Genomic DNA, 26,685 nt, shown 5'->3' with positions numbered 1-26,685 from the left:
GCCTCCACGGTGCCGCCCGTCAGGGGCGGAGCGTTGGCACCCGGGGAGATGCGAACAGCGGGTTCCCTGCGGTCACGAGTAGTCCGACTGGACTACATCTCCCAGAAGCCATCGGGCTCGAGTCGCTCTAATTCCAGGTCCCCTTCCGGGGTCTAGTGGCTGTAGTCGGTGCGTGGAGGGTAGAACTCGTCTAAAGGGAAAATATCAGTAGAGGCTTCCACAGTACTTGCCTGGAACCGAACTGGAACCCGTGGTGGAGGTGGCAGTGAGGGAGGTGCTCAAGGTGAGGAGGCCCGTGGCGCGGACAGGGCGTGTAGTGCCCCGATCCCCAGGCCTGTGTCTGCCGGAGCAGCAGAGGAGAGTATTTGTGTTCCTCTGAGAAAGTGTTAGTGTTGTGTGTGCTTTGGGGTGTGTGTGTGGAGTGGGCGGGGTGTGAGTGCATAACCCGAACTAGTAAGACATGAACCGTCTCCAGCTTTCTGCTTTCCCCGCCATGTAGTTTAAAGCTTCCCGTCTCCAGCACCTGGGCACAAACCCCACTCCCCCCCTCTGGGTCACAATAAAGGCAAGAGCCTGGGACCCATATTGTCTTTCTCCCTCCCCTTTTCCCCCACCCCTCCAAGGGCTTTCTCAGGAGTTAGGTAAGCCCTGGCCTCTCTCTTCCCTCTCCTCCTCCAGGCCGATTGAGTTAATAAAACTGCCCTTTCATGCAACTCCGCTGTCTGCTGTGTTGTGTCTCATCACCCGAAGAACTTCCACATTCCATCCAGAACAGTGAGGCTGTGTGAGTGTCACCTTGACCCATGGCTCTGCTGATTCTTCCATCCTCTCCCCTCTCTGCCACAAATAAAAGGCTCCCAAGAGGGAAGCCAGGTTATGAGCCTTAGAACTTAGAAATGGAGGATCCCAACAAAAAGACAAAGACTTGATCTTGAGATTTTTGAAAAAGGATGTGGCCTCAAAGCAGTATTTAGAGTGCATCGGAGTCGCCTGGAAAGCTTGTTCAAACACAGTGGATTAGAATTTCTCATTCAATAGGCCTGCAGTGGGGGTGAGGTTCTGCATTTCTAACGATTTCCCAAAGACCATGCAATATTTTTGAAAACCCCTGTTTTAGAGTATATTAAACTTTTTTTTTAGGTTCAAGAGAAAACTTTAAAAAAGGATTGGGGAAAATAATTTTTTCCCATCTCTTTGGAGAAGAGGGTACTTTGTTAAAAACAGAGAAAGAGAGAGAATCAAATTAAGGAATGGCAATTGTTTAAAAACTTATGAAATATATTTTAGGAAAAGGAAGAAAAAATGGGACTAAGCCACACAAATAAGCAATATTAATATACATAGGTTTTTACCTTTCCATATTTTTTCCTATTTTTTTGTTTTGTTTGCTTTTTTAGTTTTATTTTTCCTATTTTTGATGTCTGTCAGTTCTTCTCTCTATATTGATAAATTTATGTATTTCATAAATGTAACCATATTTTAAAATATTTGTAAATTTGTAACTTAATTTTTTCAATTGCTTTATTGAAATATAACTCATACTATCATATTCAATATTCAGCCATTTAAAGTGTACAGTTAATTATTTTTAGTATATTCACAGGGTTGTGCAACTATCACGACAAGCAGTTTTTCCATCACCCCAAAAAGAAGCTCCAAACATACTAGAACTACCCATTTCCCATCAGCTCTGCCAGCTGTAGTGAAACATTTATCAACCTTGTCTCTATGAAGTTGCATATTCTGGACATTTTATATAAATGAAATCATACAATATGTGGTTTTTTAGGACTGGCTTCTTTTACTTAGCATTGTATTTTCAAAGTTCATCTATGTTATAGCATGTTTAAGTACTTCATTCCTTTTTATTGCTGAATGATATTATAGAGTACAGTTGTACCACACTTTGTCCATTCATCAGTTTATGGACATTTCCGTTGTTTCTCCTTTTTTACTATTATGAATAATGCTGCTATGAACAATTGTGCTCAAGTTTTTTGTGAACATATGTTTTTATATCTCTTGGATATATACATAGGAGTAGAATTGCTGGGTCATATGGTCACTATGTTTAACCTTTTAAGGAACTACCAGACTTTTCTAAAGTGGCTGCATCATTTTATAACTCCATTAAAATGTTTGAAGATTCAAATTTCCCCAAATTCCCACCAATGTTTGATATCATCTTATCTTTTTTTTTTATTATTGTGGATGTGAAGTAGTATGTCATTGTGGTTTTGATTTGCATTTCCCAAATGGATAATGATATTAAGCATCTTCTCATGTGCTTCTTGGCCATTTGTATATCTTCTTTGGAGAAATGTCTATACCAGGGGGTCTGTAAGCTTGAATTGAAAATTCATGAAAACATTATTCTTGTGGGGACATGTGGGTGTGATATATTTATTAAATAATACACAGTACATAGTGTGGATTTAGTAAGGGGTCTATGATTTTCACCTGACTGGCAAAAGGGTCCTTGGAACAAAAAAGGTTAAGAACCCTTGGACTCTATTCAAATGCTTTACCCATTTTATTTATTTATTTATTTTTATCTTTGTAACCTAATCTTTTTTTACTGATGGTACATCTTGAATAGTTTCATTCCTTTAATTTCTTAAACTTAGCATTTAATGACAGCTTAATATTTTGTTACATAGATGTCCTGTTATGTATTTAACTAATCAGCTGTACTTGAGCTCAGAATGCTGTATACACCTGCTTCTATATGATGTCCCACTTCCATATCTTAATCAGCTTCACTTCTTGCCATGTCTCAGGGCCATATGGGAACTTAGGTCTTTATAATTTCAGAGGTAGTGACATGTGCGAACGTGGCACCAGCCTCTACTGAATGGAGTACTAATAACTGAGAAGGACTTAGTGCGAAACCACAGGAGCAGAGTCCTTATGATCAAATTTTTACATTCAAAATACGCCCTCTGGGGCTTTTGTATTCCTTCATTGTGACTTTGTAGAGAGGCTCTGAAGTGTGAGAATATATGATTTGTTTGATATTCATTGATAGTTCTACTGTTTTTCTTGAAGCATTTCATCTTGATCCTCAGGTGACTTTCCTATATGTAGGTGTTTCTTTTGTCTCCAAGCCAGTTATAATTCCTGTACTGAGCAGAGTCCAGGCCTAGTAGATAGAAAATATATTGCTCTGAGGATTTTTCCAGGTGAGTTAAGGGTAATCAGTAAAGGGAAAACCAGTGCACATAAAAACTCAAGACTCAGAACCTTGATGATCTAATTTGAGATAATCAACTCAAAGACTTTAGGCCTTTGGAGAAAAAAAGGCCTTTACACCTCAACATCATGCCCCAAATATCACCATATTCATATCTCCTTTAATTTTACCCTCCAGTCTCAAAGAGAGTGTGGTTTGCTCTATTATTATTTTTATTATTATGAAAGGAATACGTTCTTACACAGTAATTCAGAAAATAAGAAAAGTTCAAAGTAAAGATTACTGTAATTTCATCATAAGAGACAACTACTATGAACTATTTTACTTCAAATATTTTTGTTCATCCTTTAGTGTACATGCATATATTCATGTTTTTTATCTGCCATAAGAGGATATTTTTGTAATATCATGTTTTTATCCATTATCAAATAAAGGTCTACATCATAATTTTTTATTGAGTTAAATGTTTTATACAATAAAATTCCCATTTTGTACATGTAACTTAATGAATTTTTTCATTTGAAAACATCAGTGTATTCACTACCCAAATCAAGATACAGAGCATTTCTATTTCCCTCTTGGAAAGTTTGCTTGTGCCCTATCACAGTTAGAACCTACCCCTTCCCCACAAGAAGCAAACACTATTCTGATTTACATAGTTTCAGATTAGATTTACTTGTTTTTTAATTTCTTCTATCTGCCATCTTTCATTCAAACATATTTTTGAGATTCATCAGTGTTGTTGTGTAATTCAGTAGTTTTCTCTCCAGTTATCATATAGCATTCCTTTGTATGACTATATTATTATTTGTTGGGTCATTCTCCTGTTGATGGGTTGTTTCTAGTTTGGGGCTGTCATGAATAAACCTCTATGAAGTTTCTTGTAAAAGTCTTTTTGTGAACATATGTTCTTGTTTCTTGTGGGTATATACCTAGGGGTAGAAGTGGTTGACCCAGTTTGACTCCTACTGCAATAAATGAGAAGTCTAGTTGCTCCTTAAACTTGCCAACACTTGATATTGTTCATCATTTTTATTTTAGCCATTTTGGTGCACGTGTAGTGGTATCTCATTGTAATTTTCATTTGTATTTTCCTGGTAAATAACCATATGAGAACCTTTTCATAAGATAATGTCCATTTTGATATCCTCTTGTAAAATTCCTGTTCAAATCTTTTTGCCCACTTTTTAGTTTGGTTCTTTGCCTTTTTCCCATTCAAATTTTCAGTATTTCAGTGTATTTTGAATACAGTTTCTTTGTATGTGTATATAAACATCTGCGTGTATGTATATGGCATATTAGTCAGAGTTCTCTAGGGAAACAGAATCAACAGGAGATATCTGTAAAGAGTATAAGATTTTGTGAAATTCTTTCACATGACCATGGGATGCACAAGTCCAAATTTCGCAGGCAGGCTGCAAACCAGGGACTCTGATGAAGGTCCTTGATGAGTTCCCAGAAGATGTTGCTGTCCATAGTCAAGTTGGAAAAGTCTCTCTGAATGCTGAAATCACTTCCCCTTTTAAGGCATTCAACTGATTGGCTAAAGCATCCCTCATTGCTGACGGCAGTCTCCTTGGTTGGTTGTAGATGTAATCAGCCATCTATGCAAAAAGCTCACTAGTGACTAAAGTCCATAAATGCCCTTGTATTACAATTAGCCAAGTGCTTCCTAGACCAAACAATTGGGCACAATTACCTGGACAAGTTGACACATTAGCCTAACCATCGCAATGTGTGTGTGTGTGTATATACACATATATACACATACAGAGAGATGGAAGAAGGAAGGGTGGGGAGGAAGAGGGATAATCATCTCTTGGTCTGCAATTTCCTATTTCTTTTCTTTTTTTTTCTTTTTTTTTTTTTTTAAAGATTTATTTATTTATTTAATTTCCCCCCCTCCCCTGGTTGTCTGTTCTTGGTGTCTATTTGCTGCGTCTTGTTTCTTTGTCCGCTTCTGTTGTCATCAGCGGCACGGGAAGTGTGGGCGGCGCCGTTCCTGGGCAGGCTGCTCTTTCTTTTCACGCTGGGCGGCTTTCCTCACGAGTGCACTCCTTGCGCGTGGGGCTCCCCCACGCAGGGGACACCCTTGCGTGGCACGGCACTCCTTGCGCGTATCAGCGCTGCGCATGGCCAGCTCCACACGGGTCAAGGAGGCCCGGGGTTTGAACCGCGGACCTCCCATATGGTAGACGGACGCCCTAACCACTGGGCCAAAGTCCGTTTCCCCTATTTATTTTCTTGATGATGTCTTATAATGAACAGATTATTTTAACGCTGCCCAATTTACCAGTCATTATGCTTTATGGGTATTGCATTTACTTCTGTTTAAGAAAGCTTTGTTGGGGAAGAAGAGATAGCTCTTCCTTACATTAGAACTCGGTTGATGTAGAAGGAAAGAGGGACATAGAAAATGGCCATTAGACAAACACCACAGTAATAAATTGTTTCAGTCAAGATCCACCAATGGATGCTGAAATTAGTGTGTACAAGTTTGAGGACAAAAAGCATTTGTATTCTTTCAAAAAATAACCCCCCTCAAGTATTTATTAACTACAAATGGAAAGTTAGTAACTTTATAATGGGAAAACTCAACAGAAAGTACTTTAACCAAGCAATCAAGATTAACATTACCGGTAATAAAACATTAAAACAAGCCCTTTGATGTGATCAGTAAGAACATAGCAACATTTCTCTTTTTTTAAAAAGTTTTATTCATTTTTATTTATTTCTCTCCTCCCCTCGCCTGCCTTGTTGTTTGCTCATCTTCTTTTTAGGAACCAAACCCAGGGCCTCCTATGTGGGAGGGAGGCACCTAACCACTTGAGCCACCTCTGGTCCCGTTTGTTGTGTCTTTCATGTTTCCTTGCTATATCTCTTGGTTGTATCATCTCACTGTGTCATCTTGTGTCAGCTCATCGTGGCAGCCCCTTGCCTCAGCTCATAGTCTTGCTTGTCTTCTTTAGGAGGCACCAGGAACTGAACCCAGGACCTCCTGTGTGGTAGTGGGGAGCCCACCTGCTTAAATCACATCTGTTTCCTGTGCACCATTTCTCTTGTAGTGCCAAATATGCATAACCTTGTTTCCACTTCTGAGAACACATCAGGCAAACCAAGTGGAGAAACATGGACCAAAAAATGATTAGTTCTCTTTAAAAGTGAAAAGGGCATGAAGATAGGTATGTTGGACAGGCTTTATGGTGGCCCCATGATTCTCCTGGTGTCCACACCCTTGTATAATCCCCTTGCTTAGAGTGCAGGCAGGACCTGTGACTTGCTTATAACCAGTAAAATATAGCAAGGATGTTGGGATGTCACTACTGTAATTAGGTTACATTATACAGCAAAAGTGATGGACTGTTAGTCTGTGATTAGGTTACAGCATGTAAGACTCCAACATGGCAGACTGGAGTTACAACCCTTCTTTTGGGCTTGATGAAGTAAGTGGTAATTTTAGAGAAACACATATGGAAAGGAACTGCAGGTAACTTCCACAACCTGACGGTGGCTTCCAGCCAGCAAAAAGCCAGAACCCTTGGTCATATAGCTGCAAGGAAATGAATTCTGTTAACAATCTGAAAGAATTTGGAGGCAGATTCTTCCACAACTGAGCCTCCAAATGAAACACAACCCAACTGACACCTTGTTTGTAGTCTGTGAGACTACCTTCAGGAGAGGAACCAGCTAAGTTGAGTCTGGACTCCTAACCTATGGAAACTGTGAGATAATAAATGTGTGTTGTTTAAGCTGTTAACTTTGTAGTAATTTGTTATGCAGCAATAGGAAACTAATACAATGGGAAAGATGGGGGAGATTGGAGAAGATTAAAGAGAAATAGTTAAATGCAATGTGGGATCATGGATAGGATCACAGAAAAGAAAAGTGACATTAGTAGAAAAACTAATTTGAATAAGGTCAATAATTAATATTATTGTTTTAATGTTAATTTCTTGGTTTTGATAATTATGCTGTGGTCATGTAAGATGTTAACATTAGGTTGAGGGGTATATAAGCATTCTCTACTACTTATGCAACTTTTCTAAAAATCTAAAATAAGTTCAAAGTAAAAGTAATTTTTGCCTACCCCCAAATCATGGAGATATTTTTCTATTTCTCCTTCCAGAAGCTTTATTTTAGTTTTCACAGTTAGGCCTATGATCTATCTTGAATTTATATCTGTTTATGTAGTAGGACCCCATTACTTTTTTTCCATACAGATATCCAGTTGTGCTGGCACCATTAAGTTGAAAAAAATATCCTTTCTTCTCCAAGTTGCAGTCAGACTTTCATTATAAATCAAGTAACAGTATATGTGTAGGTCCCTGTTTTAGGCAGAATCGTCCAGAGAAACAACTGCCAGGATATATGTGTATATAGATATGTATATGTATATATAGGTAATTATTAAGAAATTTAGTATAGGAATTGGCTTATACAACTGTGGGATTAGCAATTTTGAATTCCATAGGGCTGGCAGCAAGTTGGAAACTCCAGTGAAGTTGGTAGAGAGTTTCCCAGGAGAAACTGGCTCCCCTAATTGCTGAGGAGAGTCTCTTTTTTTGATTGTAGATGCAATCAACTGTAGAAGCAATCAAAGGACTGTACATGCAAATCCATCTATGAAATACCCTCCCAGTAACAATTAGGCTAGAACTTGCTTGATCAAACAACTGGACACCATAACCTAGACGATTTGACATGTGACAATCTTGTCCATTTCCTGAACTCAGAAAAACAGTGGTCCATATTTTACCTAAAAGTGTAATGGGGGAAGCAGATGTGGCTCAGTTAGGCACCCACCTACCACATGGGAGATCCCAGTTTGGTTCCCGGTGCCTTCTAAAGAAGATGGGTGAGAGAGTGAGCTGATGTGACAGGCTGGCACTGCGAGCTGACGCAACATGATGATGCAATGAAGAGACAACAGGGAATCACAATGAGAAACACAACAAGCAGGGAGTGGAGGTGGCTTAAGCCATTGGGTGCCTCCCTCCCACATAGGAAGTCCTGGCTTCTGTCCTTGGTGCCTCCTGAAAAGAAGACAAGCACACAATGAGCAGACACCGAGAGCAGACAGCAAGCATAAACAATGAGGGGCGGGGAGAAATAAAATTTTTTTAAAAGTGTAATGGTAGCGGTGTTTTTTTTCTGTAGATACCATTTATTTAAAGAAGTTCTTTTCCTAGTTTGTTGAGAATTTTTATCCTGAAGAGATGTTGAATGTCATCAATTGTTTTTTCTACATCTAATGAAAAGATTGAATGACTTTTCTCCTTTGTTCTGTTAATGTGGCAAATTATATTGATTTTTTAAAAAATTAAATGAACTTTGCATTTCTAGAGTAAATCTCTTAGTTTTATATATCATCGCTTTCTATTTGCTAGTTTAAAATTTTTTTTCTTGATCAGTGTAGCTAGAGGTTTATCCATTTATCTCCTTAAGGAAATATATTTTAGCTTAATTGGACTTTCTCTATCATATATCTTTTTTTAATATCATTGGTTTCTGTTCAGACTTATAGTATGTTCTACCTTCTATTTTCCATAGGTTTAATTTGCCTTCCAATTTTTAGTTTTTTTAAAAAGATTTTTATTTTATTGTTTATTTATCCACCCCACCCCCACCCTGTTTGTCTGTTTTCTCTATTTGCTGCGTCTTGTTTCTTTGTCCACTTCTGTTGTTGTCAGCGGAATGGGAATCTGTGTTTCTTTTTTTTGAGTCATCTTGTTGTGTCAGCTCTCCGTATATGCGGCACCATTCCTGGGCAGGCTGCACTTTCTTTCGGGCTGGGCGGCTCTCCTTATGGGTGCACTCCTTGCGCGTGGGGCTCCCCTACGCGGGGGACACCCCTGTGTGGCATGGCACTCCTTGCGCGCATCAGCACTGCACATGGGCCAGCTCCACACGGGTCAAGGAGGCCCGGGGTTTGAACCGCGGACCTCCCATGTGGTAGACGGACGCCCTAACCACTGGGCCTAGTCTGCTTCCCATTTTTTAGTTCTTAAAGTGGAAGTGTAGACCATTGATTTTCAACCTTTGTAGGTTGGTAATATATGCATTTAAAGCCAAAGTGTCTTTGTAAACATTGCAATAGGTGCATTTCACAAGCTTTGATATGTGTACTTTCATTACCAGTCAGTCCAAAGTACTTTCTAGCTTCCATTATGATTTATTTTTTGACCTTTGGTATTTAGACATGTACTTTTTATGTTTTGACACTTTTAATATATGCTTGTTATTGAGTTCTAAGTTAATTCTAAAGTCTTCAGAAAACACTCATGGTTTGATATTAATTATTTGAAATTTAATAATAATAATCGCTTTATGGCCCAGAATATTATTCTGGTAAATATGCTGCAAACATTTGAAAAGAATGTGTATTCTGCAGTTTTGTGGTATAATATTATGTATATATTTCAGTTAGGTCAGTTTTCTTAATTCTGCTCAAATATCCACTTTTTTTTAAAAAAATCAGGATTAGGGAATATCTTCCTGTTATATCAGATATTAATATAGGATGGCAAAATCCCTAACTTATAAATTTGTCCTTAATTCTATTGACTTTTGTTTAATATATATTGAGGCTATGTTAATTGGTACATACAAATTTAGGATAGTGTTATATTCCTGATGAATTGTAGAACATATCTTGCTTTATTATTTATAATACTTCTTGCCTTAGGGTCTATTTTATTTGCTGTTAATAACACTTATTCCCCGTTTCCTTTGGCTATCTGTGCCTTTATATTTAAAGTATGTTTTTTGTAAGCAGCATAATTGAGTCCTGTTTTCTTTATAGTCCAGTGTGACAATTTTAGTTTTTAATTGCAGTTTAGTTTACATTTGCTATAATTATTGATCTGGTTTGGCTTATATCTGCCATCTTGCTCTTATATATTTGTGTTTGCCCTCTTCGTCATTTTTGTCCTTATTCCTCCTTTCCTATCTTTTGTATTAATCAGGTATTTTTTAATCTTCCATTTTATCTCCTCTTAGCTTTTTTTGTTGTATATCTTTTCATAATTCTTTTAGTAGTTACATGAGATACTGTAAAATGCATGTTTAACAGACTACTTTATATTTGTGCTATTTCCACATACCAAATAATGCAAGACCCTTTCAATAGTTTAACCCTATTTATCTCTTCCATCATTTTATTATTTTGGCCATAATTTTTTCTGATATTTATAAGCCCCACAAAACATTATTATTTTTGTTGCTTTAAATAGTACATTGACTCCTGTCTACAGTTGTTTGTTCCTTCTTGTACATCCATGCCTCTATCTGGGATTATTTTCTTTTAGCCTGAACAATATCATTTAACGTTTCTTGTTTTGTGGCCCTGCTCATAAGGAATTCTCTCAGCTTTAGTTTGGAAAAAAAAATTCATCTTCATTTCTGAAAGATATTTTCTCAGTAAAATATCAGGGGTGTCAGTTTTTTTCTTTCAACACTTTAAAGATACTCTTCAGGCTTTTGTGTTTTCTGCTCACAGTGAACCATTTTTCTTGTTTTTCTTTTCTTTTTTTGTGACATGCTTTCAAGATTTTTTCCCCAGCTTTCTTTTCCGTCAATTTGACTATGATGTGCCTAGGTATAATTTTCTTTCTTTTATCTTAGTTAGTTGTGCTGAGTTTTTTTATTTGTGTATTGAGGGCTTCATGAGAGTTGGAAAATTCTTGCCCATTATTTCTTCAGCTATGTTTTTCTTTTCCATTCTGTCTTATTTTCTTCTAGGAGTTCAATTTCACATTTTGGGCATTTCCTATACTTTTCTTACATTCAACTCTAGTCTTTCCTTGACTTGACTTTATTACTTTATGTATTAATTCTGTTTTCTGTGGTCAAGCCCATCCAATAAACTCTTAATTTTAGATTTTGTATTTTGAAATTCTTAAATGTTCATTTGATTATCTTTCTAAGATTTGAATTCTCTATTGATATGTTCTATTTTTATTCCATTTTGCACATCTTTTCATTTACTTCCTTTAATATGTTAATCATAATATTTTAAAGTACTTATTTACTAGCTCCAATGTCTGGATTTTCTCTGGGTCTGTTTCTGGAGTTTTTTCTCTTATCCATTACTTTTTAAAATGAATTTTATTGTAAAATTTACAAAATTTCCAAACACTTGTATTATACTCACCAAGCAAGAACTCCTGGTCCACCTTTCCCTCCATCCCCTGGTAACCTGTAATCTACTTTCTGTCTCTACAAATATGACATTTCTATATAAGTGAAGTCATAAAGTATTTATCTTTATGTACCTTGCTTATTTTACTCAGCATAATATTTTCAAGATTTATCCATGTTGCAGCATGGCTCAGAATTTCATTCCTTCTTATGATCAAATAATATTTCATTGTGTGTATGTATTACATTTTGTTTTCCATTCATCTCTTGATGGGAACTTAGGTTGTTTCTACCATTTAGGTGTTGTGAATAACACTATGAACATTGGCATACATGTATCTGTTTGAGTCCCTCTTTTTAATTTCTTTGGGTATATGTCTAAAATTGGAGTTGCTGCATCATATGCTAACTCTGTTTAACTTATTGAGTAACCAACCGCCTTACTGTTTTTCACTGTGGCTGCACTATTTTACATTCCCATTATTTATCTGTAACTTTTTCCTGTTTCTTTGCATGTTTAATACTTTTTATCATATGTTGGCATTGTAGATAATATATTATAGAAACTCCATATAATATTATCCTACTTTATGAGTCTATCCCAGGGTTTCTCAACCTTGGCAGTGCTGACGTTTTTGGCCAGGTAATTTTTGTTCTGGGGAAGGGGGAGGCTGGCCTGTGCATTGCAATATGTTTAGCAGGATCCCTCTACCCATTAGGTACAGTAGCACCCTACCCTTGTGACTACAACCAAATATGTCTCCAGACATTGCCAAATGTCTGCTGGGGAGCAAAATAACCCCATGTTGGGAACTGCTGAGCTATACAATTTTTAAAAAATATCTACCTCTGTATTAGTCAGCCAAAGGGGTGCTGGTGCAAAGTACCAGAAATCTGTTAGCTTTTATAAAGGGTATTTATTTGGGATAGAAGCTTACAGTTACCAGGCCATAAAGCATAAATTACTTCTCTCACCAAAGTCTGTTGTTACATGTTGGAACAAGATGGCTTCCCATGTCTGCAAGGGTTCAGCCTCCCTCTTCCTCTTCTTCCAAGATCAGCTGTAGGCTAGGGTAAGTTTCATCTCTCCCCAGGCTCAGCTGTTTGGTCTCTACACAAGGTCAGCTGTAGATTATCAGGCTCTCTTGCTTCCTGGGGCCTCTGCCGTGTCTATGGAGCCATCTTTGTCCTGGGGTTCCAGCAATCAAAAACTCTAACTCCTCTGCCATGTAGTTTTCTCTGTAAGCCCCCACCCCACTAAGGGGACAGGGATTCAATGTCCTACTGACATGGCCCAATCAAAGCCTTAATCATAATTTAATCACATAAGTGTGAAGCCTCTGAATCCAATATAATCTAATATACCTAGAGGAACAGGCCAATTTACAAACATAATCTAATATCTATTTTTGGAATTCATAAATAATACCAAACTGCTACAACCTCAATTTCCCCTGAATAGATCCACTTTGTTTATTTAACTACCCATCATAGTACCTCTAGGATTTCTCCAGCTTTTTTTCATTGTATCCAGTGTCTATCATCATATTCCTTTATGTATCTTTGGGCATGTTTTACAGTTACTTTCTTTGGATGGAGTGTCTGAATTGGCCTTTCATGATTAAATTCTGCTTCTGCAGAATTCTGCTTACATATCCCAGTTGCTCTAGGTTTTCACAAATCTACAGGACATTACAACAATACTCTTTTCCATACAGCCTTACTTATATGTGGTCATCATCCTTCTAAATCTGACGGTTGAATACCTGCAAAATGATAGCACCTTATTGCTTAAAAACATCTCTTAAGTAAAATTACATATCTTGATAGGGAATATATTATTTCTACTTTTTTAGTTATTTTCCCGCACTCGGGTTTCACATCCCAAGGCCATGAAGATGGTTAAAGTTTGTAAGGTATAGCTTGATCTTGCCCCTGGAAGATAGGCCTGGATGGAGGAGGATCTACCCAGTCTCAGGTACAGTTCAGGCTCATCAGAATGAGAAATAGGCCAGCCTGGGATGTCTGTATCTAATTTAAGTGCAGGAGCTTTTACTCTGTATCCACCTCCTGCAGCTTGTTTCTCTAAGTATAGGAAAGGGCTTAGATTTGTCCAGACACCTTCTTACATCCCCTGACGTGTTAATGTGCTTGGGAAGGGTGGGGAGTGGGCAGGGGCAGTGGGAAGCACGAATAATAGAGAAGGAAAAAAAAGAAAAAGTTACCTAACTTAAATTATTTTTGAAGTTCTGACTTACGCCAGGTCTCAAGGTCTCTTTTTCCTCCTCCAGCTTTATCTTCTCTGAACTCTGGTTCTCTAGTAGAGGAAACCTGAGGAGTACTGGCAGTTTTAAAATCATGGCCCAGGTAAGTCAATGCCTTTTTTTCCTTCTTCAAATATCATAATTTTCAACTCATATAATATTTTCACTCTTTATCCTGAAACTCCTACCCAAGAAAGCTGTTTCTCTGAACCTCCTTCACAGTTCTTCCCATTCAATGTAGGATGGTGTCCTCATTTGTTCACTTTTTTCAAGTTGATTTTCACTTTTCAAATTATTTTTTCATCCTTTATGTGCCAGTTTTCTCTCAAGAGCAGTGTTGGAGCAGAGAAAGAGCCAAATATCTTGAAGAAACTATTTGAGCTTCCCTTGTCAAGTTATTGGTGCCATGACATAGAATTGATGGTCCTGTTTGATCACAGGAGGGAAAACTTTTCTCTACAGCCCTAAGTTCTCCAGGTAGATAAGGTGGGATTTGGTTATAAGTGTCTCAGTCTCAGTGTAAATGAGGTCTCACACTTTGGAAAGCTTTTAGATTGGGTCGAGATGGCCGTGGTGCCTGCCTAGAGAGTGATCACGGATATGGCTAAGGAATAATTGAGAAATAAATAAGTGACCACGGATATGGCTAAGGAATAATTGAGAAATAAATAAGTGACCACGGACCATTCTGTAGTTGAAAGGTATTTCCTGGTCTTGAATCAATGTTGTTCTGGATAATGTGACATTATTGTGTTCTAACTCAGCAAGAATTCAGTAAGGGATTGCAGAAAGGAAGATCATCTGGAACTACCTGTGGTAGTTATTGAACTGTGTGGAAGAAGTTAGAGTTTTTATCCAACTTAAGTTCAACTTTAAAGCTGTAATAGTATAATACTTTATATATTAACATTATGTTAATGTCGCCCTTCTACTTTCAGAAGGATTAAAGCTGATACCTATAAAATGGACTAAATGAAAACACTAATTTGTCAGAATAAGACAAAATGCTTATGATATAATCTGGCATATAATGAACTTGCACCTTGAGAAAACTACTTAATTTTTTGCAATCTCTATTTTCTAAGATACTTTTTTCATAAATAATTGACATATAATTAAGGGTATGTATTTTGCCTTTTTAAAGAAGCTTTCTTGAGATATATTGACGTGCAATAAACTGCTTGTATTTAAAGTTCAAAATTTGATGTTTGACATAAGTGTACACCTGTGAAGCCAAAAATACAATCAAGATATGAACGTATCCGTCTAACCAAAAGTTTCCTTCTACCCTTTTATAATTGTCAGCCCCCTTCATTCCTGTGCAACCAGTATTCTACTTTCCATCACTATAGATTAGTTTACATTTTTCCAGAATTTTATATAAATGGAATCATACATTTTGAACCCTTTGTTTTTCTCCATTTTCTTTCATTCAGCACATTTATTTTGAAATTTATCCATGTTATTGCATATTTCAGTAAAGCATTTCTTTTTAATGCAGAGTCGTATTCTATTTTAAGGATATACCACAATTTGTTTATCCTTTCATCTGTTGGTGGACATTTGGGTTGTTCCCACTTGTGGGCTATTACAAATAAAGCTGCTATGAACATTTCATGCACAAATCTTTGTATGGGTGTAAGCTTTCATTTCTCTTGGATAAACCACTAGGAATGGAATGGCTGGGTCATATGGAAAGTGTATGTTTAACTTTTTTTTTTTTAGGAGGTACCAGGAATTGAACTGGGGACCTTGTACAATGGGGAGGAGGGGCTCACACCATGAGCCTACCCACTCTTTGTATGTTTAACTTTTTAAGAAACTGATAAATTATTTTTCAAAGTGATTGTACTCTTTTACATTACCACCACCAGTGTATGAGAGTTCCATTTCTTATAGATCCTCAACAATACTAGAAATGATCAGTCTTTTTCATTTTAGCCATTCTAGCAGTTGTGTACTGGTTTTAATTTGCACTTCCCTAATGAATAATAATGTTGCAAAGCTTCCCCTGTGTGACTTGCTATCTGTATATCTCCTTCAGTAAAGTATCTTTTCAAACCTTTTGCCCATTTTAAAATCAGGTTATTTTCCAAATAAGGAATTTTTGAGAGTTTTCTATATTTTCTAAATACAAGCCCTTTATCATTCACATGCTTTGAAAATAATTTCTCATAATCTGTGATGTCATAAATAACATAACTCTGTTTTTGATGTTTCACTGTTGACAGCTTTTAAGGTTCACCCTTCCCTCTTCCCTTTCCGCCCCACAACTGGGTGAGCTAATAAGAAAATTCAGGTGTTCCCATTTTTGCCGTTGCTGGGAGTTTCAAACCACACAAGCCCCTGCCCATGTACAAGAACTCTCACCCCAGTCCCACCCTGTAACCACAGTAAAAACCCAAGCCATTTTCCTCTTCTGTTTTCAAGTCATTTTCAGACCAGCTTGGGAACCACCTTCCTCTTCCCAGAAAGCCTCATTTTTTTAATAATGAGACGTGTGTGGTGTCATCTGTTTCAACATCCGAACCAAATTTTGGGTGGGTGTCCACACTTTCTCTGCAGGGTGGCCATACAACATGTAGCTTTTGTTTCATTCTCTAGTAGTGTCTTTTGAAGATCGGAAGTTTTAAATTTTTATTATATCTAGTTCATCAGCCTTATCTTTTATGGACTGTGCTGTTTGGGCATCTAAGAAATCATTGCCTAACCCAGGACTGCATAGATTTTTATCATATGTTTGCTTCTTGAGGTTTTTTAGTTTTAGTTTTTACATTTACGTCTTTGATCCATTTTAAGTTAATTTTGCATATGATGCAAGATATAAATTGAAAGTCATTTCTTTGCATGTGGATATCCAGTTGTTCCAGCATTACTTTTTAGAAAGGCTATCCTTGAGAAGTGGCTATGGCTCAATCAGACGAGCTCCCATCTACCATATGGGAGGCCCTGGGTTCATGTTCCAGGGCCTCCTTGTGAAGGCCAGCTTGCCCGCATGCTGCAGAGCGCTGCCTGGCCTGCAAGTGCTGCAGAGAGCCGACTCAGCAAGATGACACAACGAAAAGAGAGGCAAGCAAAAACACAGAAGAGCACGCAGCAAATGGACACAGAGAGCAGGCAACAAGCAAGCCACCAGGGGCGAAGGGTGTGGATAAATAAAAATAAATACAGACACACACACACACAAAGAAAACGCTATCCTTTTCTCCACTGAATTTCCTTTGCACCTTTGTCAAAAGTCAGTTGTCTGGTCCTGGGCTTTTCTTTGTTGGAAGGTTTTTGATTACTGATTTAATCTCTTTACTAGTTAATGGTCTATTGAGTTCTGTTTCTCCTTGAGTCAGTGTAGGTAAAATTTTTTATATTTACTGGTATACTTATTATTTCCAATGTTTTTCATTCCTTTGAATAGATCCATATTTCTAACTGGTATCGTTTTTCTCTGCCAGAAGGACTTCCTTTAACATTATTTGTAGTGTGAGTCTGCTAGTAATGTGTTTTTTCAGCTTTTGTACCTCTAAAAAAAGTATTTTAATTTTTTAGGATATTTTTGTTGGGTATAGAATTCTAATTTGCTGGCTGACTTCTTTGTTTCGCCTTTTTGTGTGTGTGTGTTCCTCTCTACATTATTTATCTTTTTTCCTCAGGATACTATTTGGATTTTATTTTTATCACTGGTTTTTAACAGTTTACTTATGATGGCCCTTGATGTTGTTTCTTCCTGTTTCTTATGGCTTTGTTTCCTTTTCAAATTTAGAAAACTTGTGGCCATTATTTTCTCAAATATTTTCCCCCTTACCCCTTTAAAATTACTCATTCTTCTGTGATCTCAATTCTGCCCTTAATCCCATGTCATTGTATTTTTCATCTCAGATGTTATAATTTTCATCTCTAGAAGTTAGTGTCTTTTTCTATTTTACCTGTTTCTTCCTAACGTGTTCAGTGTTTCTGCTTGTTTTTTGAGCATATGGAACATAGTTATAATAACTCTTTAAGGTTCTCATCTTCTAATTATGACATCTGTCAATTCTGAGTAGGGTTTGATTGATTATTCTCATTGTGGGTTGTGTTTTGTTGTTTCTTTGCATGTGTGTTAGTTTTTTATTGCGTATAAGACAATTTGAATTTTACCTTGTTGGGTGCTGAATATTTTATATTCCAATAAATATTCTTGAGCTTTGTTCTGGGATGTAGTTAAGTTAGTTGGGAATAGTTTGATCCTTTTGCAGCTTGCTTTTAATATTTGTTCAGAGCATTATGTAGACTAGGAGTAATTATTCTGCATTATTGACAAAAGATCCTTTTTCTAATCTGATAAAAACCATTTCCAGCCCTGTGTGAGTGCCAGGTACTGTTCTCTGTGTTGTCAGTACTCTCTACTCTAAGGGTATGTCCTCTGGAGAGATCTTGACTTCTCTCTCTGTGTATTTCTCTCCTTTCTTTACTATGTAGATCTTAGTCTCCCCAGACTCCCAACTTTCTCCTCAACTCAGCGTGTCTGCCAGACTTTGCCTAGGTTCCCCCTCCCTGCCCCAACCTAGAAACTCTCCTGATAGGCTAGGGCAACCACAGGACTAACCTTATTTGTTACATGCCTCTCAGGGATCACGGTTTTTCACTATTCCCACCCCCCCCCCCTTTTTTTTGTGCAGGTTTTTTGTTATTCCATGGAAGAGGGTGAATCTAATCCCTGTTATTCAATCTTGGTTGAGGGAGATTTTATAGTACATTAAGAAAAAATAAATGCATCGATTATTTTTCCTTATTCCTTGAAGAGAAAAGATGTAAGAATTTGCATTATTAGGAGTCTGTGATTTAGACACATAGCAGGTAATGTACGTGAATATACTATTTCATTTCATTGAGAAAGTCCGATTAGTTTTCCCATGTTGTTAAGGAAATTTTGTCTGTTGCAACAAGATTCTTCAAGATTATGTAGGCATTCTACTTCAGATATATTTATTTACTCTCCTCTAACCATGTCCCAGTCTTCTAACTTCAGCCTGCTTGTTTTTATATATTGCCCCATTACTGAAGTTCATTCTTCCACCTTGAAAAAATTTTGTATACTTTTACAAATAATACATGGGTTTCTCATTTCAGGTGTCATTGACATTCAATGATGTTGCCATAGACTTCTCTCAGGAGGAGTGGGAATGCCTAAATGCAGATCAGAGGGATTTGTACAGAGATGTGATGTTGGAGAATTACACTAACTTCGTCTCATTGGGTAAGGCTGTCTGCCTCAAATGATGTAAAATATGCTATCTGGCAGCTTTCTCCACTTTGTATTTTATGCTCTATGTCAAGCAGTGAGCTAAATTTCTGCTTCATATTCTGAACGTACTCATTTGATATTTGTTAGGTGGAAATGGGCATTTCCATTCATCGACTGAATCTTCCTTATTCTTCAGATCTCATCCTACATCCTTTTGCCCCTTCCTATAATTTCTTTTTTCTATAAAGGACTAGAGGTTTGACTTCTAAGAACTTTCTAAATAATCAATGTTGAAGAAAACAAATTTCATATTATGTGTATGTTCAGAATGTTTGTAAATACTTAATTTTAATCACTGGTCCACCTACAGAAAGAACAGTTAAAACCAGAGTCCTAATTTTCTCTTTACTACAAACAAGACTAATTTTTATTAAAACGGAATGGATCAAGACTATTATCTCTTTTTGTTTTTGTTTTTGTTTTTGCTCATCTGCTCATTGTTTTTTGCTTTTTTTATATATTATTTTGCTATTATTTTTGCTAGTTGCCTGCACATTGTTTGTTTTCTTTAGGAAGCACCCGAAACTGAACTCAGGACCTCCCTGTGGGAGGTGGGCACTCAACTGCTTGCGCCACATCCGCTCCTCTCATCTTTTTTTTTTTAATATACCGTTTTATTATATTTTTAAAAGAAACTTAAATTATATAAGTGTTACATAAAAAATATAGGCAATTCCCATATGTCCCACTCCCTAGTCCTCCCACATTTCCCCCATCAACAACAGCTTTCATTAGTGTGGTACATTTGCCACAGTTCATGAACACATCTTGGAGCATTGCCACTAAGCGTGGACTAGAGTTTATGCTGTACTTTACATTCCCTCCCACACGTTTTTGTAACTTGTTAGAAGATATACAATGGCCTGTGTCTGTCATTGCATTGTTATTCAGGACAATTCCCAATTCCCAAAAATGCCCCCATATTACACCTATTTTTCCCTCTCCCTCCCCTCAGAACCTCCAGTTACCACTGGCTCCACATCAATGAAATAACTTCTTACATTGCTAGAATTAAAAAAAAGTCTACAGTAGAATACCAATAAGTCTACTTGAGTCCATAGTTAAGACTTTCACCAATCCTGAGGATTCTGGGATGATGATGCCCACTCCTTCTCTAATTGAGAGGGGACTTCGATCCCATAGGGAAGATGGATGGGACTCTTTTGTTTGCAGTTGTAGACTCTCTCAGTTCCTTGGGATGATCGTTGTCAATCATCATTTCCTTGTTAGTTGTCCTGGATGAGTCCAATGAACTGGAGAGTAGGTGTTGCAACTCTTTGAGATTCAGGGCCCAAGTGATAAAAGGGCAGTGCAAAGATTTCAGTTTCTTGGACATATACCTATCAACTCTAGTACTAACTATAGATTCAAATAGAAGGGGCAGAAGAGCCATGTGTAGGGAAGCCATTACTGAGTCCAACTTTGTCACACTGGGGAGTATAAATTCCAAAGTAGGGCCCACTGGCAGGGCACCAAACCTCTGTGCTGTGTGACCTGCCTATAGTGTCTGGATGTCTCCAGAGCCCTCAGGAGCCCTGCTATTTGATGGAACATTTACTTTGGCAGTCAGTGACTTCCTGCTGAGACATACATAAGTATAACCTCTGGAATGACCTCCCAATTCACTTTGAAGTCTTTTAGCCATATAAGCTCATTTGTCTTTACCCTTTCCCCCTTTTGATCAATGTATTTTTCCAGTTGCATTTCTAGTTGGTGCTTGGTAGTAATCCCTTGTTGCCAGGGAGGCTCAACCCTGGGAGTCATGTCCCACGCTGGGGGGAGGTAATGCATTTATTTGCTAAGTTTGGCTTAGAGAGAGGCCACATTTGAGTAACAAGGAAGCTCTCAAGAGGTAATGCTTAGGCACCCTATAATACTAGGCTAAGTTTCAATTTCAAAAGGAAAGGTTCATAAGTACAGTCATCACTATCAAGGGCCCATCAGTGGTCCATCCTCCTTCACTAGTCACTGTCCCTGTACTCAAGGGATTCTTGTCCTATTTGAGAATGTGGCAGAACTCCCCAGGATGGGATTTCGATATTCCTTTGGTTATTGTGTAACTCTCCACCCACTATGAAAATGCCCCATGAACACTTGAGCACATTCATGTGCCTTATAAGTATGCCCCATGTAACCTCCTCCCATGCATCCCCCATCTCTGACACCCTGAACCAATTATCCTCCCCTGCCACAGTTGTAACCCTTCTTTGATCCAAAACTTCTTCAAAATTGAAACCAACAAAATAACTGAATACAATAATGGCAAAATGATTAAATAATGATAGTTTTAAAAATAACAAAAGCTAAAATTTTTTAAAATTTGAAATAAAAATTAAAAAATATTTTTGACATTATGTCTTTCATCACTGTAAGATCTGTTGTCTTGTATGTATGATAACATTTTCTTCCATTTATTCTTCCAGTGTCTTATTTTTTCATTTTGTCTTCAAAGAAGCTTTGTTACAGAGAATTCATGTACAGAATAAAGGTGTTTGCCACATACCCAACATCCTCCCCCTTCTCCCTTTTTCCCTTTCCCCTGTTTGACCCACATCCGCTCCCCTCATTACCTTTTAAAATAATATTTTTCTAGTTACAGCAGAGGGAATACTGACTTGCAGTGATGTAATAGATTTTACTCAGAAGTGGTGATCTGTTCATTTTCTCCTCTCTTCTGGAACTCCAATTATATCTATGTTAAATCTTTTGAGCATATCTCATAATTCTGCCTTGTGCATATCTTCTTTTCCCTCCTGTTTTTTCCTCTGTGCTTGATTTTGAGTATTTTCTATTGACCTTTATTCCAGCTCATTTATCCTGTCTGTTTCCAGGCTGTTTTTTCATTGTCTTTCATGACCTTAATAATTGGAGTTTGAAGAGTACTTTTTTATGTATTTTGTAGATTCCCAATTTGGATTTGTTTGAGGTTTTCTCCTGATTAGCCTGAGGTTATGTATTGGGTAGAATACCCCAGAAGTGCCCTTCTCATCATATCATATAAGAGAGTACATGATATCAAAATGGTTTATCACTGGGGTGTTAACTTTGAACTTGTTTAAACTGTCAGTTTTTTCCACTGTTAAGTAATTTTCTCTTTCCCTACTCTATTTGTTAAAGGGAATCAGCAAGTCTAGCTGGGGTCAGTTATATATTTTTAAAAAAAAAAGTCATTTCATATACATTTCAAATTTAATGGCATAATCTTACATGATTTTTTTTAACATTCTCTATTTCTTTTACTGATGACTATTTCCCCCATCATTATGTTTGCATTTTTCCTGCCTTTTTTCTTGACTAAAATAAGTTAATGATTTGTTGATGTTAATTGTATTATTTTATTTATCTTTTATTTTTTATATTTTATTAATTTCCTTTTTCTTCCTTCAGTTTACTTTGTTGTATTTGTCCTACTTTCTAAATTGAATACCTAATTCATAAGTTATAATTCCTTAATTTTTCATTTGTATAAGCATTTTAGTCTATGGGTTTTCCTGTGAGCGTTAGAGTTGAAGACTATAGATTCTGATATGTTGCATTTTCATTGTTATTGTTTTCAAGAAATTCTGCAATTTCAGTTTGTATTTTCTCATTGACTTAACCATAGTATAAATAGAACTTGCTAAATTTATAAATAGAAAATATTTGGATTTTCTGAGATTACTTATTTCTCATATATTATATTAGTCAGAGAATATTGTTCATATTATTTCAACTTTTCAACATGCCATACTTGATCATTAAAGTTTTCCATTTGTCTTCAGCTCATACTTGACCCATTGTAGTCCATTAGTTTTTCCTTAGGCTGCTCTGCCATCTGGATTGGTAGATTACTTTTTTTTTTTTTGCAGGTGTTGAAGTATTTAATAGCAGACAAAATAGAATTCAATATGAAAAGCACTATATGAGACAAAGGTGATTTTTAAAAAATCGATAAAGGAACATTCCACTAAAAATCATGACTCTTTATGCATCTAACAATAGCTTCAAAATATATAAAACAAATAGTCTGGAAAAACGCAAAGGGAAATTGAGAAATCCACAATTACAAACATAGATTTCAACATACTTCTAGAAATTAATATATCAAATAGACAAAGGCAATATTAACACTTATTGGGAACTTTTTGTGAGTGGCACTGAGCAATGTGCTTTCCATGTGTTACCTAAGGCTACAGAAATAACTTTGACAAGTCATATACGTGGGTACCATAAATACCTTTGTACCCAATAAACAGAATAAACATTTTTTCAGACACTCATTAGATATCCACTAAATACCATGTATTATCCACACACCCCCAAACAAAGTCATCAACAACCACCCAACCTCCAGCTCCACAAACCTGGCTGGCAAGAGTACAATGAAATGAACATTATCACTGATTTGGCAATAACTCTTATAATAATTTGGCATTATGTATCAGGTGTCTATATTCTTTGATTTAGTAATTGTCATTTTATAATCCACCCTAAAGAAATAATCCAAAATACCAGGATGGAGTGGGGACATAGTATTAAAAACTTAAATATTAGAAACTCAGATATTGAAAGCAAATGGTTAAATATGGTGTAACTATTCAACAGAGTACTAATTTGTTCTTAAAATGACATTTATGGAAACTATGTAATTGTAAGTTCTTGACATGGCTACTCCCATAAACCTTTGTTGCAGAGTCCTAGGCACTTTGTTTCCCAGACCTGTTCCCATATTATTTAGTTACTTGGTTTTCCCAACACCCCCAAGTTTATTTGCTTAGATTTTTATAAGCCTTTGAAAATAATATTAACTTACACAATTCCTAAAGAATTACTGAGATGCATATTTGAGAAGTTCAAGATGAATGATTGGCGTTGTTTGTAAAGAAATAGAAGGGACAATTGGAAAGGCATTGAAGAAACTAAACAGATTGGGCATCTGTAGGATGGATGAATAATGTTAAAACTCTACTGAAGAAGATAAGTAAATATACCATCTGATTACCTTGATTGTCAGAAACAGAAAAACAACCATGACTATGTACAGGAAGGACTGAAAAGTAGTGGCAGAGACGTGTATTTTTAAGGGGATAGGCAATTGGAGAATAAACAGGTATCAATATTTTCCATTTATATTTTTTATTGAGTTAGTTTGGATGTGTGTTTTTCCCACAGTAAAGTAAATGATGGAGGAAAGCATGTATCACTGTAATAAGGTGTGAGAGATTGGAGTCAGAGGGGTATAATCAATAATTGTGGAGTAATTTTCAGAAATCAAGTGGTTATTTTACTCAGCTGCCTTCCCCAGTGGCCTCTTGGAAATATTTACCTTTTTTTCAATCCATAGTACCTTTTTTCAGTCAGTATTTTATTCTATAATTAATACCTACTTCATGGTAGGGACCTGTTTCTTGGTGACAGGTGAAAGAGGGTTTGTATCTATATTTGATGTTTTCAAGTAAGAAAATTTGTAAAACAAATGAGATTTGATGAATATATATATAATTGAGAAAATATTATGAAGACAAAAAATTAGGTGTTAGAATATGGAATAAAAGTTATGGATTTACGCAGAGTTAGCAGACAGCCTTTCTGAGGAAGTGATTTCTCACACACAACACTTGAAGACAGTAATTGAAAGAAGCCATGTGAGAAACCTGTGAAAAGGCCCAGGCTGTGGGAATGGTTTTACTGTGTTCTTATAGCTCAAAATATGCAGCACAGTAATGGAGAACAAAGATGACAAGTGCTTGAAGTGAATTCTTACAGATAAGGGGGCCTTTTAAGTCATAGTTATATGTTTGGATTTCAGTTTAAACCACTGAAAAAAATTTTATAGAGAGCCATCTTGTAGATAATGTTAGAAAGGCGGAATACCAGGACCTACTCCTGTAGTTTCTGACTCAGGGCAGATACCTAACAGGTAGTAAATGTAAGATGCTCCCTCAGTAATTTTGATCCACAACTAAATATGAAAACTTGTGAACTTTTTCTGTTTACCTAATGACAACCCTTACATTCTCATATGAACTTTGATAATTTTCTGAGCTCTTCTTGAAGCTCTTTTAAAAACTGCATGACAGTATTTTAGCATTTTCTAACCCTTTTACTTCTAGGGGACATAATTTTCAATTCATCATTATTTTTACTATATGAGCTTCCTCTCCACCCCCAGTACAGGAAAATAGCATTTGTTTTCTCATTTTCTTTCAGACTTTGATTTCACAAATGAGACCAACAAGTTATCTTCAGAAAAGAGCAGTTATGAAGTAAATCCATACCATCGGGAAACATTGAAAAGAAGTAAAGCCAACAACCTTACGGGATATATTTTCAGAAATGATCCACAGTGCAGAGTTGAATTTGGGAGACAAAAGGAATCTAAAGTGGGATGTTTTAGTCAAACGATAGTCAGAAAACATGTATCTCTTCCTCTACATCAGAGAATTCACACTAGAGAGAAATTATATGAATTTAAGGAATATAGGAAGCCCTTTAGGAAATATTCACACATTAATGAACATTTGAGAGATCATACTAGCTTGAAGCCCTATGAATGTAAAGAATGTGGAAATGCCTTTAAATTTCTCCAGAATCTTATTAGACATCAAAAAATTCACACTGATTTGAAGCCCTATGAATGTAATGGATGTGAGAAGTCCTTTAGGTTTTATTCACAACTTATTCAACATCAGATCATTCATATCGGTGTGAAACCCTATGAATGTAAGGAATGTGGGGAAACTTTTAGACTGTACCGACATATGTGTCTACATCAGAAAATTCATCATGGTGTGAAACCTTATATATGTAAGGAATGTGGGAAGGCCTTTGGTCATCACGCAAGTCTTTTTCACCATAAGAAAATTCATACTGGTGAGAAACCCTATAAATGTAAACAATGTGGAAAGGCCTTTGTTCGTAGCTATCTACTTATTGAACATCAGAGAAGTCATACTGGTGAGAAACCTTATGAATGTAAGGAATGTGGGAAGGCCTTTAGTAGGCGCTCAAGCCTTCTTAAACATAAGAGAATTCATGGTAGTGAGAACCTCTTTGATTGTAAGGAATGTGGGAAGACCTTCTATAAAGGCTCTCAGCTTATACAACATCAGAGAATTCATACTGGTGAGAAGCCATATGAATGTAAAGAATGCGGGAAGACTTTTAGGCTCCATTCATACCTTCTTCAGCATCAGATAATTCATACTGACGTGAAACCATATGAATGTAAGCAATGTGGAAAGTCCTTCTGCCGTGTTGGAGACCTTAAAACACATCATTCCATACATACTGGGGAGAAGCCTTATGAATGTAAGGAATGTGGAAAAACCTTTAGACTTAATTCTCAACTAACCTATCATCAGACAATTCATACTGGTTTGAAACCCTATATATGTAAAGAATGTAAAAAGGCCTTTAGTTCTATCTCAGGTCTTTCTCAACATAAGAAAATCCATACCGGTGAAAAGCCTTATGAATGTAAAGAATGTGGTAAGGCCTTCATTCGTAGTGTTCGACTTACTCAACATCAGAAAATTCATACCGGTATGAAAGCATACAAATGTAAGGAATGTGGGAGTGCCTTTAGTCAATGCTGTCAACATACTCGACATCAAAGATTTCACAATGGTGAGAAACGGTGGGAAAACCTTTAGCCGTGGCAACGTCCTTTACCTTTCATTCTCACTATTCCATTATCTAATGATGTTATAGTGAGGATTAAATTAGTTAACATGAAATATAAACTCTTGGAAGGGCATCTGGCATGTAATATTTGTTTACTAACTATTAGCTATTATCATTTTTATGATAATCATTAATACTATTATAAT

General features: G+C 36.6%; 1 protein-coding gene across 2 annotated transcripts; it reads left to right on the top strand.

Annotated features, from left to right (window-relative positions):
* Positions 1–124: 124 nt before the first annotated feature.
* Positions 125–26,620, top strand: ZNF404 (zinc finger protein 404). Of its 2 annotated transcripts, XM_058280362.2 has the most exons (5): positions 140–283; positions 679–784; positions 13,624–13,699; positions 18,700–18,826; positions 25,064–26,620. In XM_058280362.2, exons 2-5 carry the CDS (start codon positions 708–710, stop codon positions 26,506–26,508), a joined length of 1,725 nt encoding a protein of 574 aa, XP_058136345.1. In that variant the 5' UTR covers positions 140–283; positions 679–707; the 3' UTR covers positions 26,509–26,620. The 2 variants fall into 2 exon arrangements, with proteins under 2 accessions (XP_058136346.1, XP_058136345.1); XM_058280363.2 differs by lacking the exon at positions 679–784 and having other exon boundaries at positions 125–283.
* Positions 26,621–26,685: the final 65 nt, after the last annotated feature.

Source organism: Dasypus novemcinctus, chromosome 18 (genome assembly GCF_030445035.2).
Source record: "Dasypus novemcinctus isolate mDasNov1 chromosome 18, mDasNov1.1.hap2, whole genome shotgun sequence".
Classification (NCBI taxonomy): Eukaryota; Metazoa; Chordata; class Mammalia; order Cingulata; family Dasypodidae; genus Dasypus; species Dasypus novemcinctus.
This window is presented reverse-complemented; position numbering and strand designations above follow the sequence as displayed.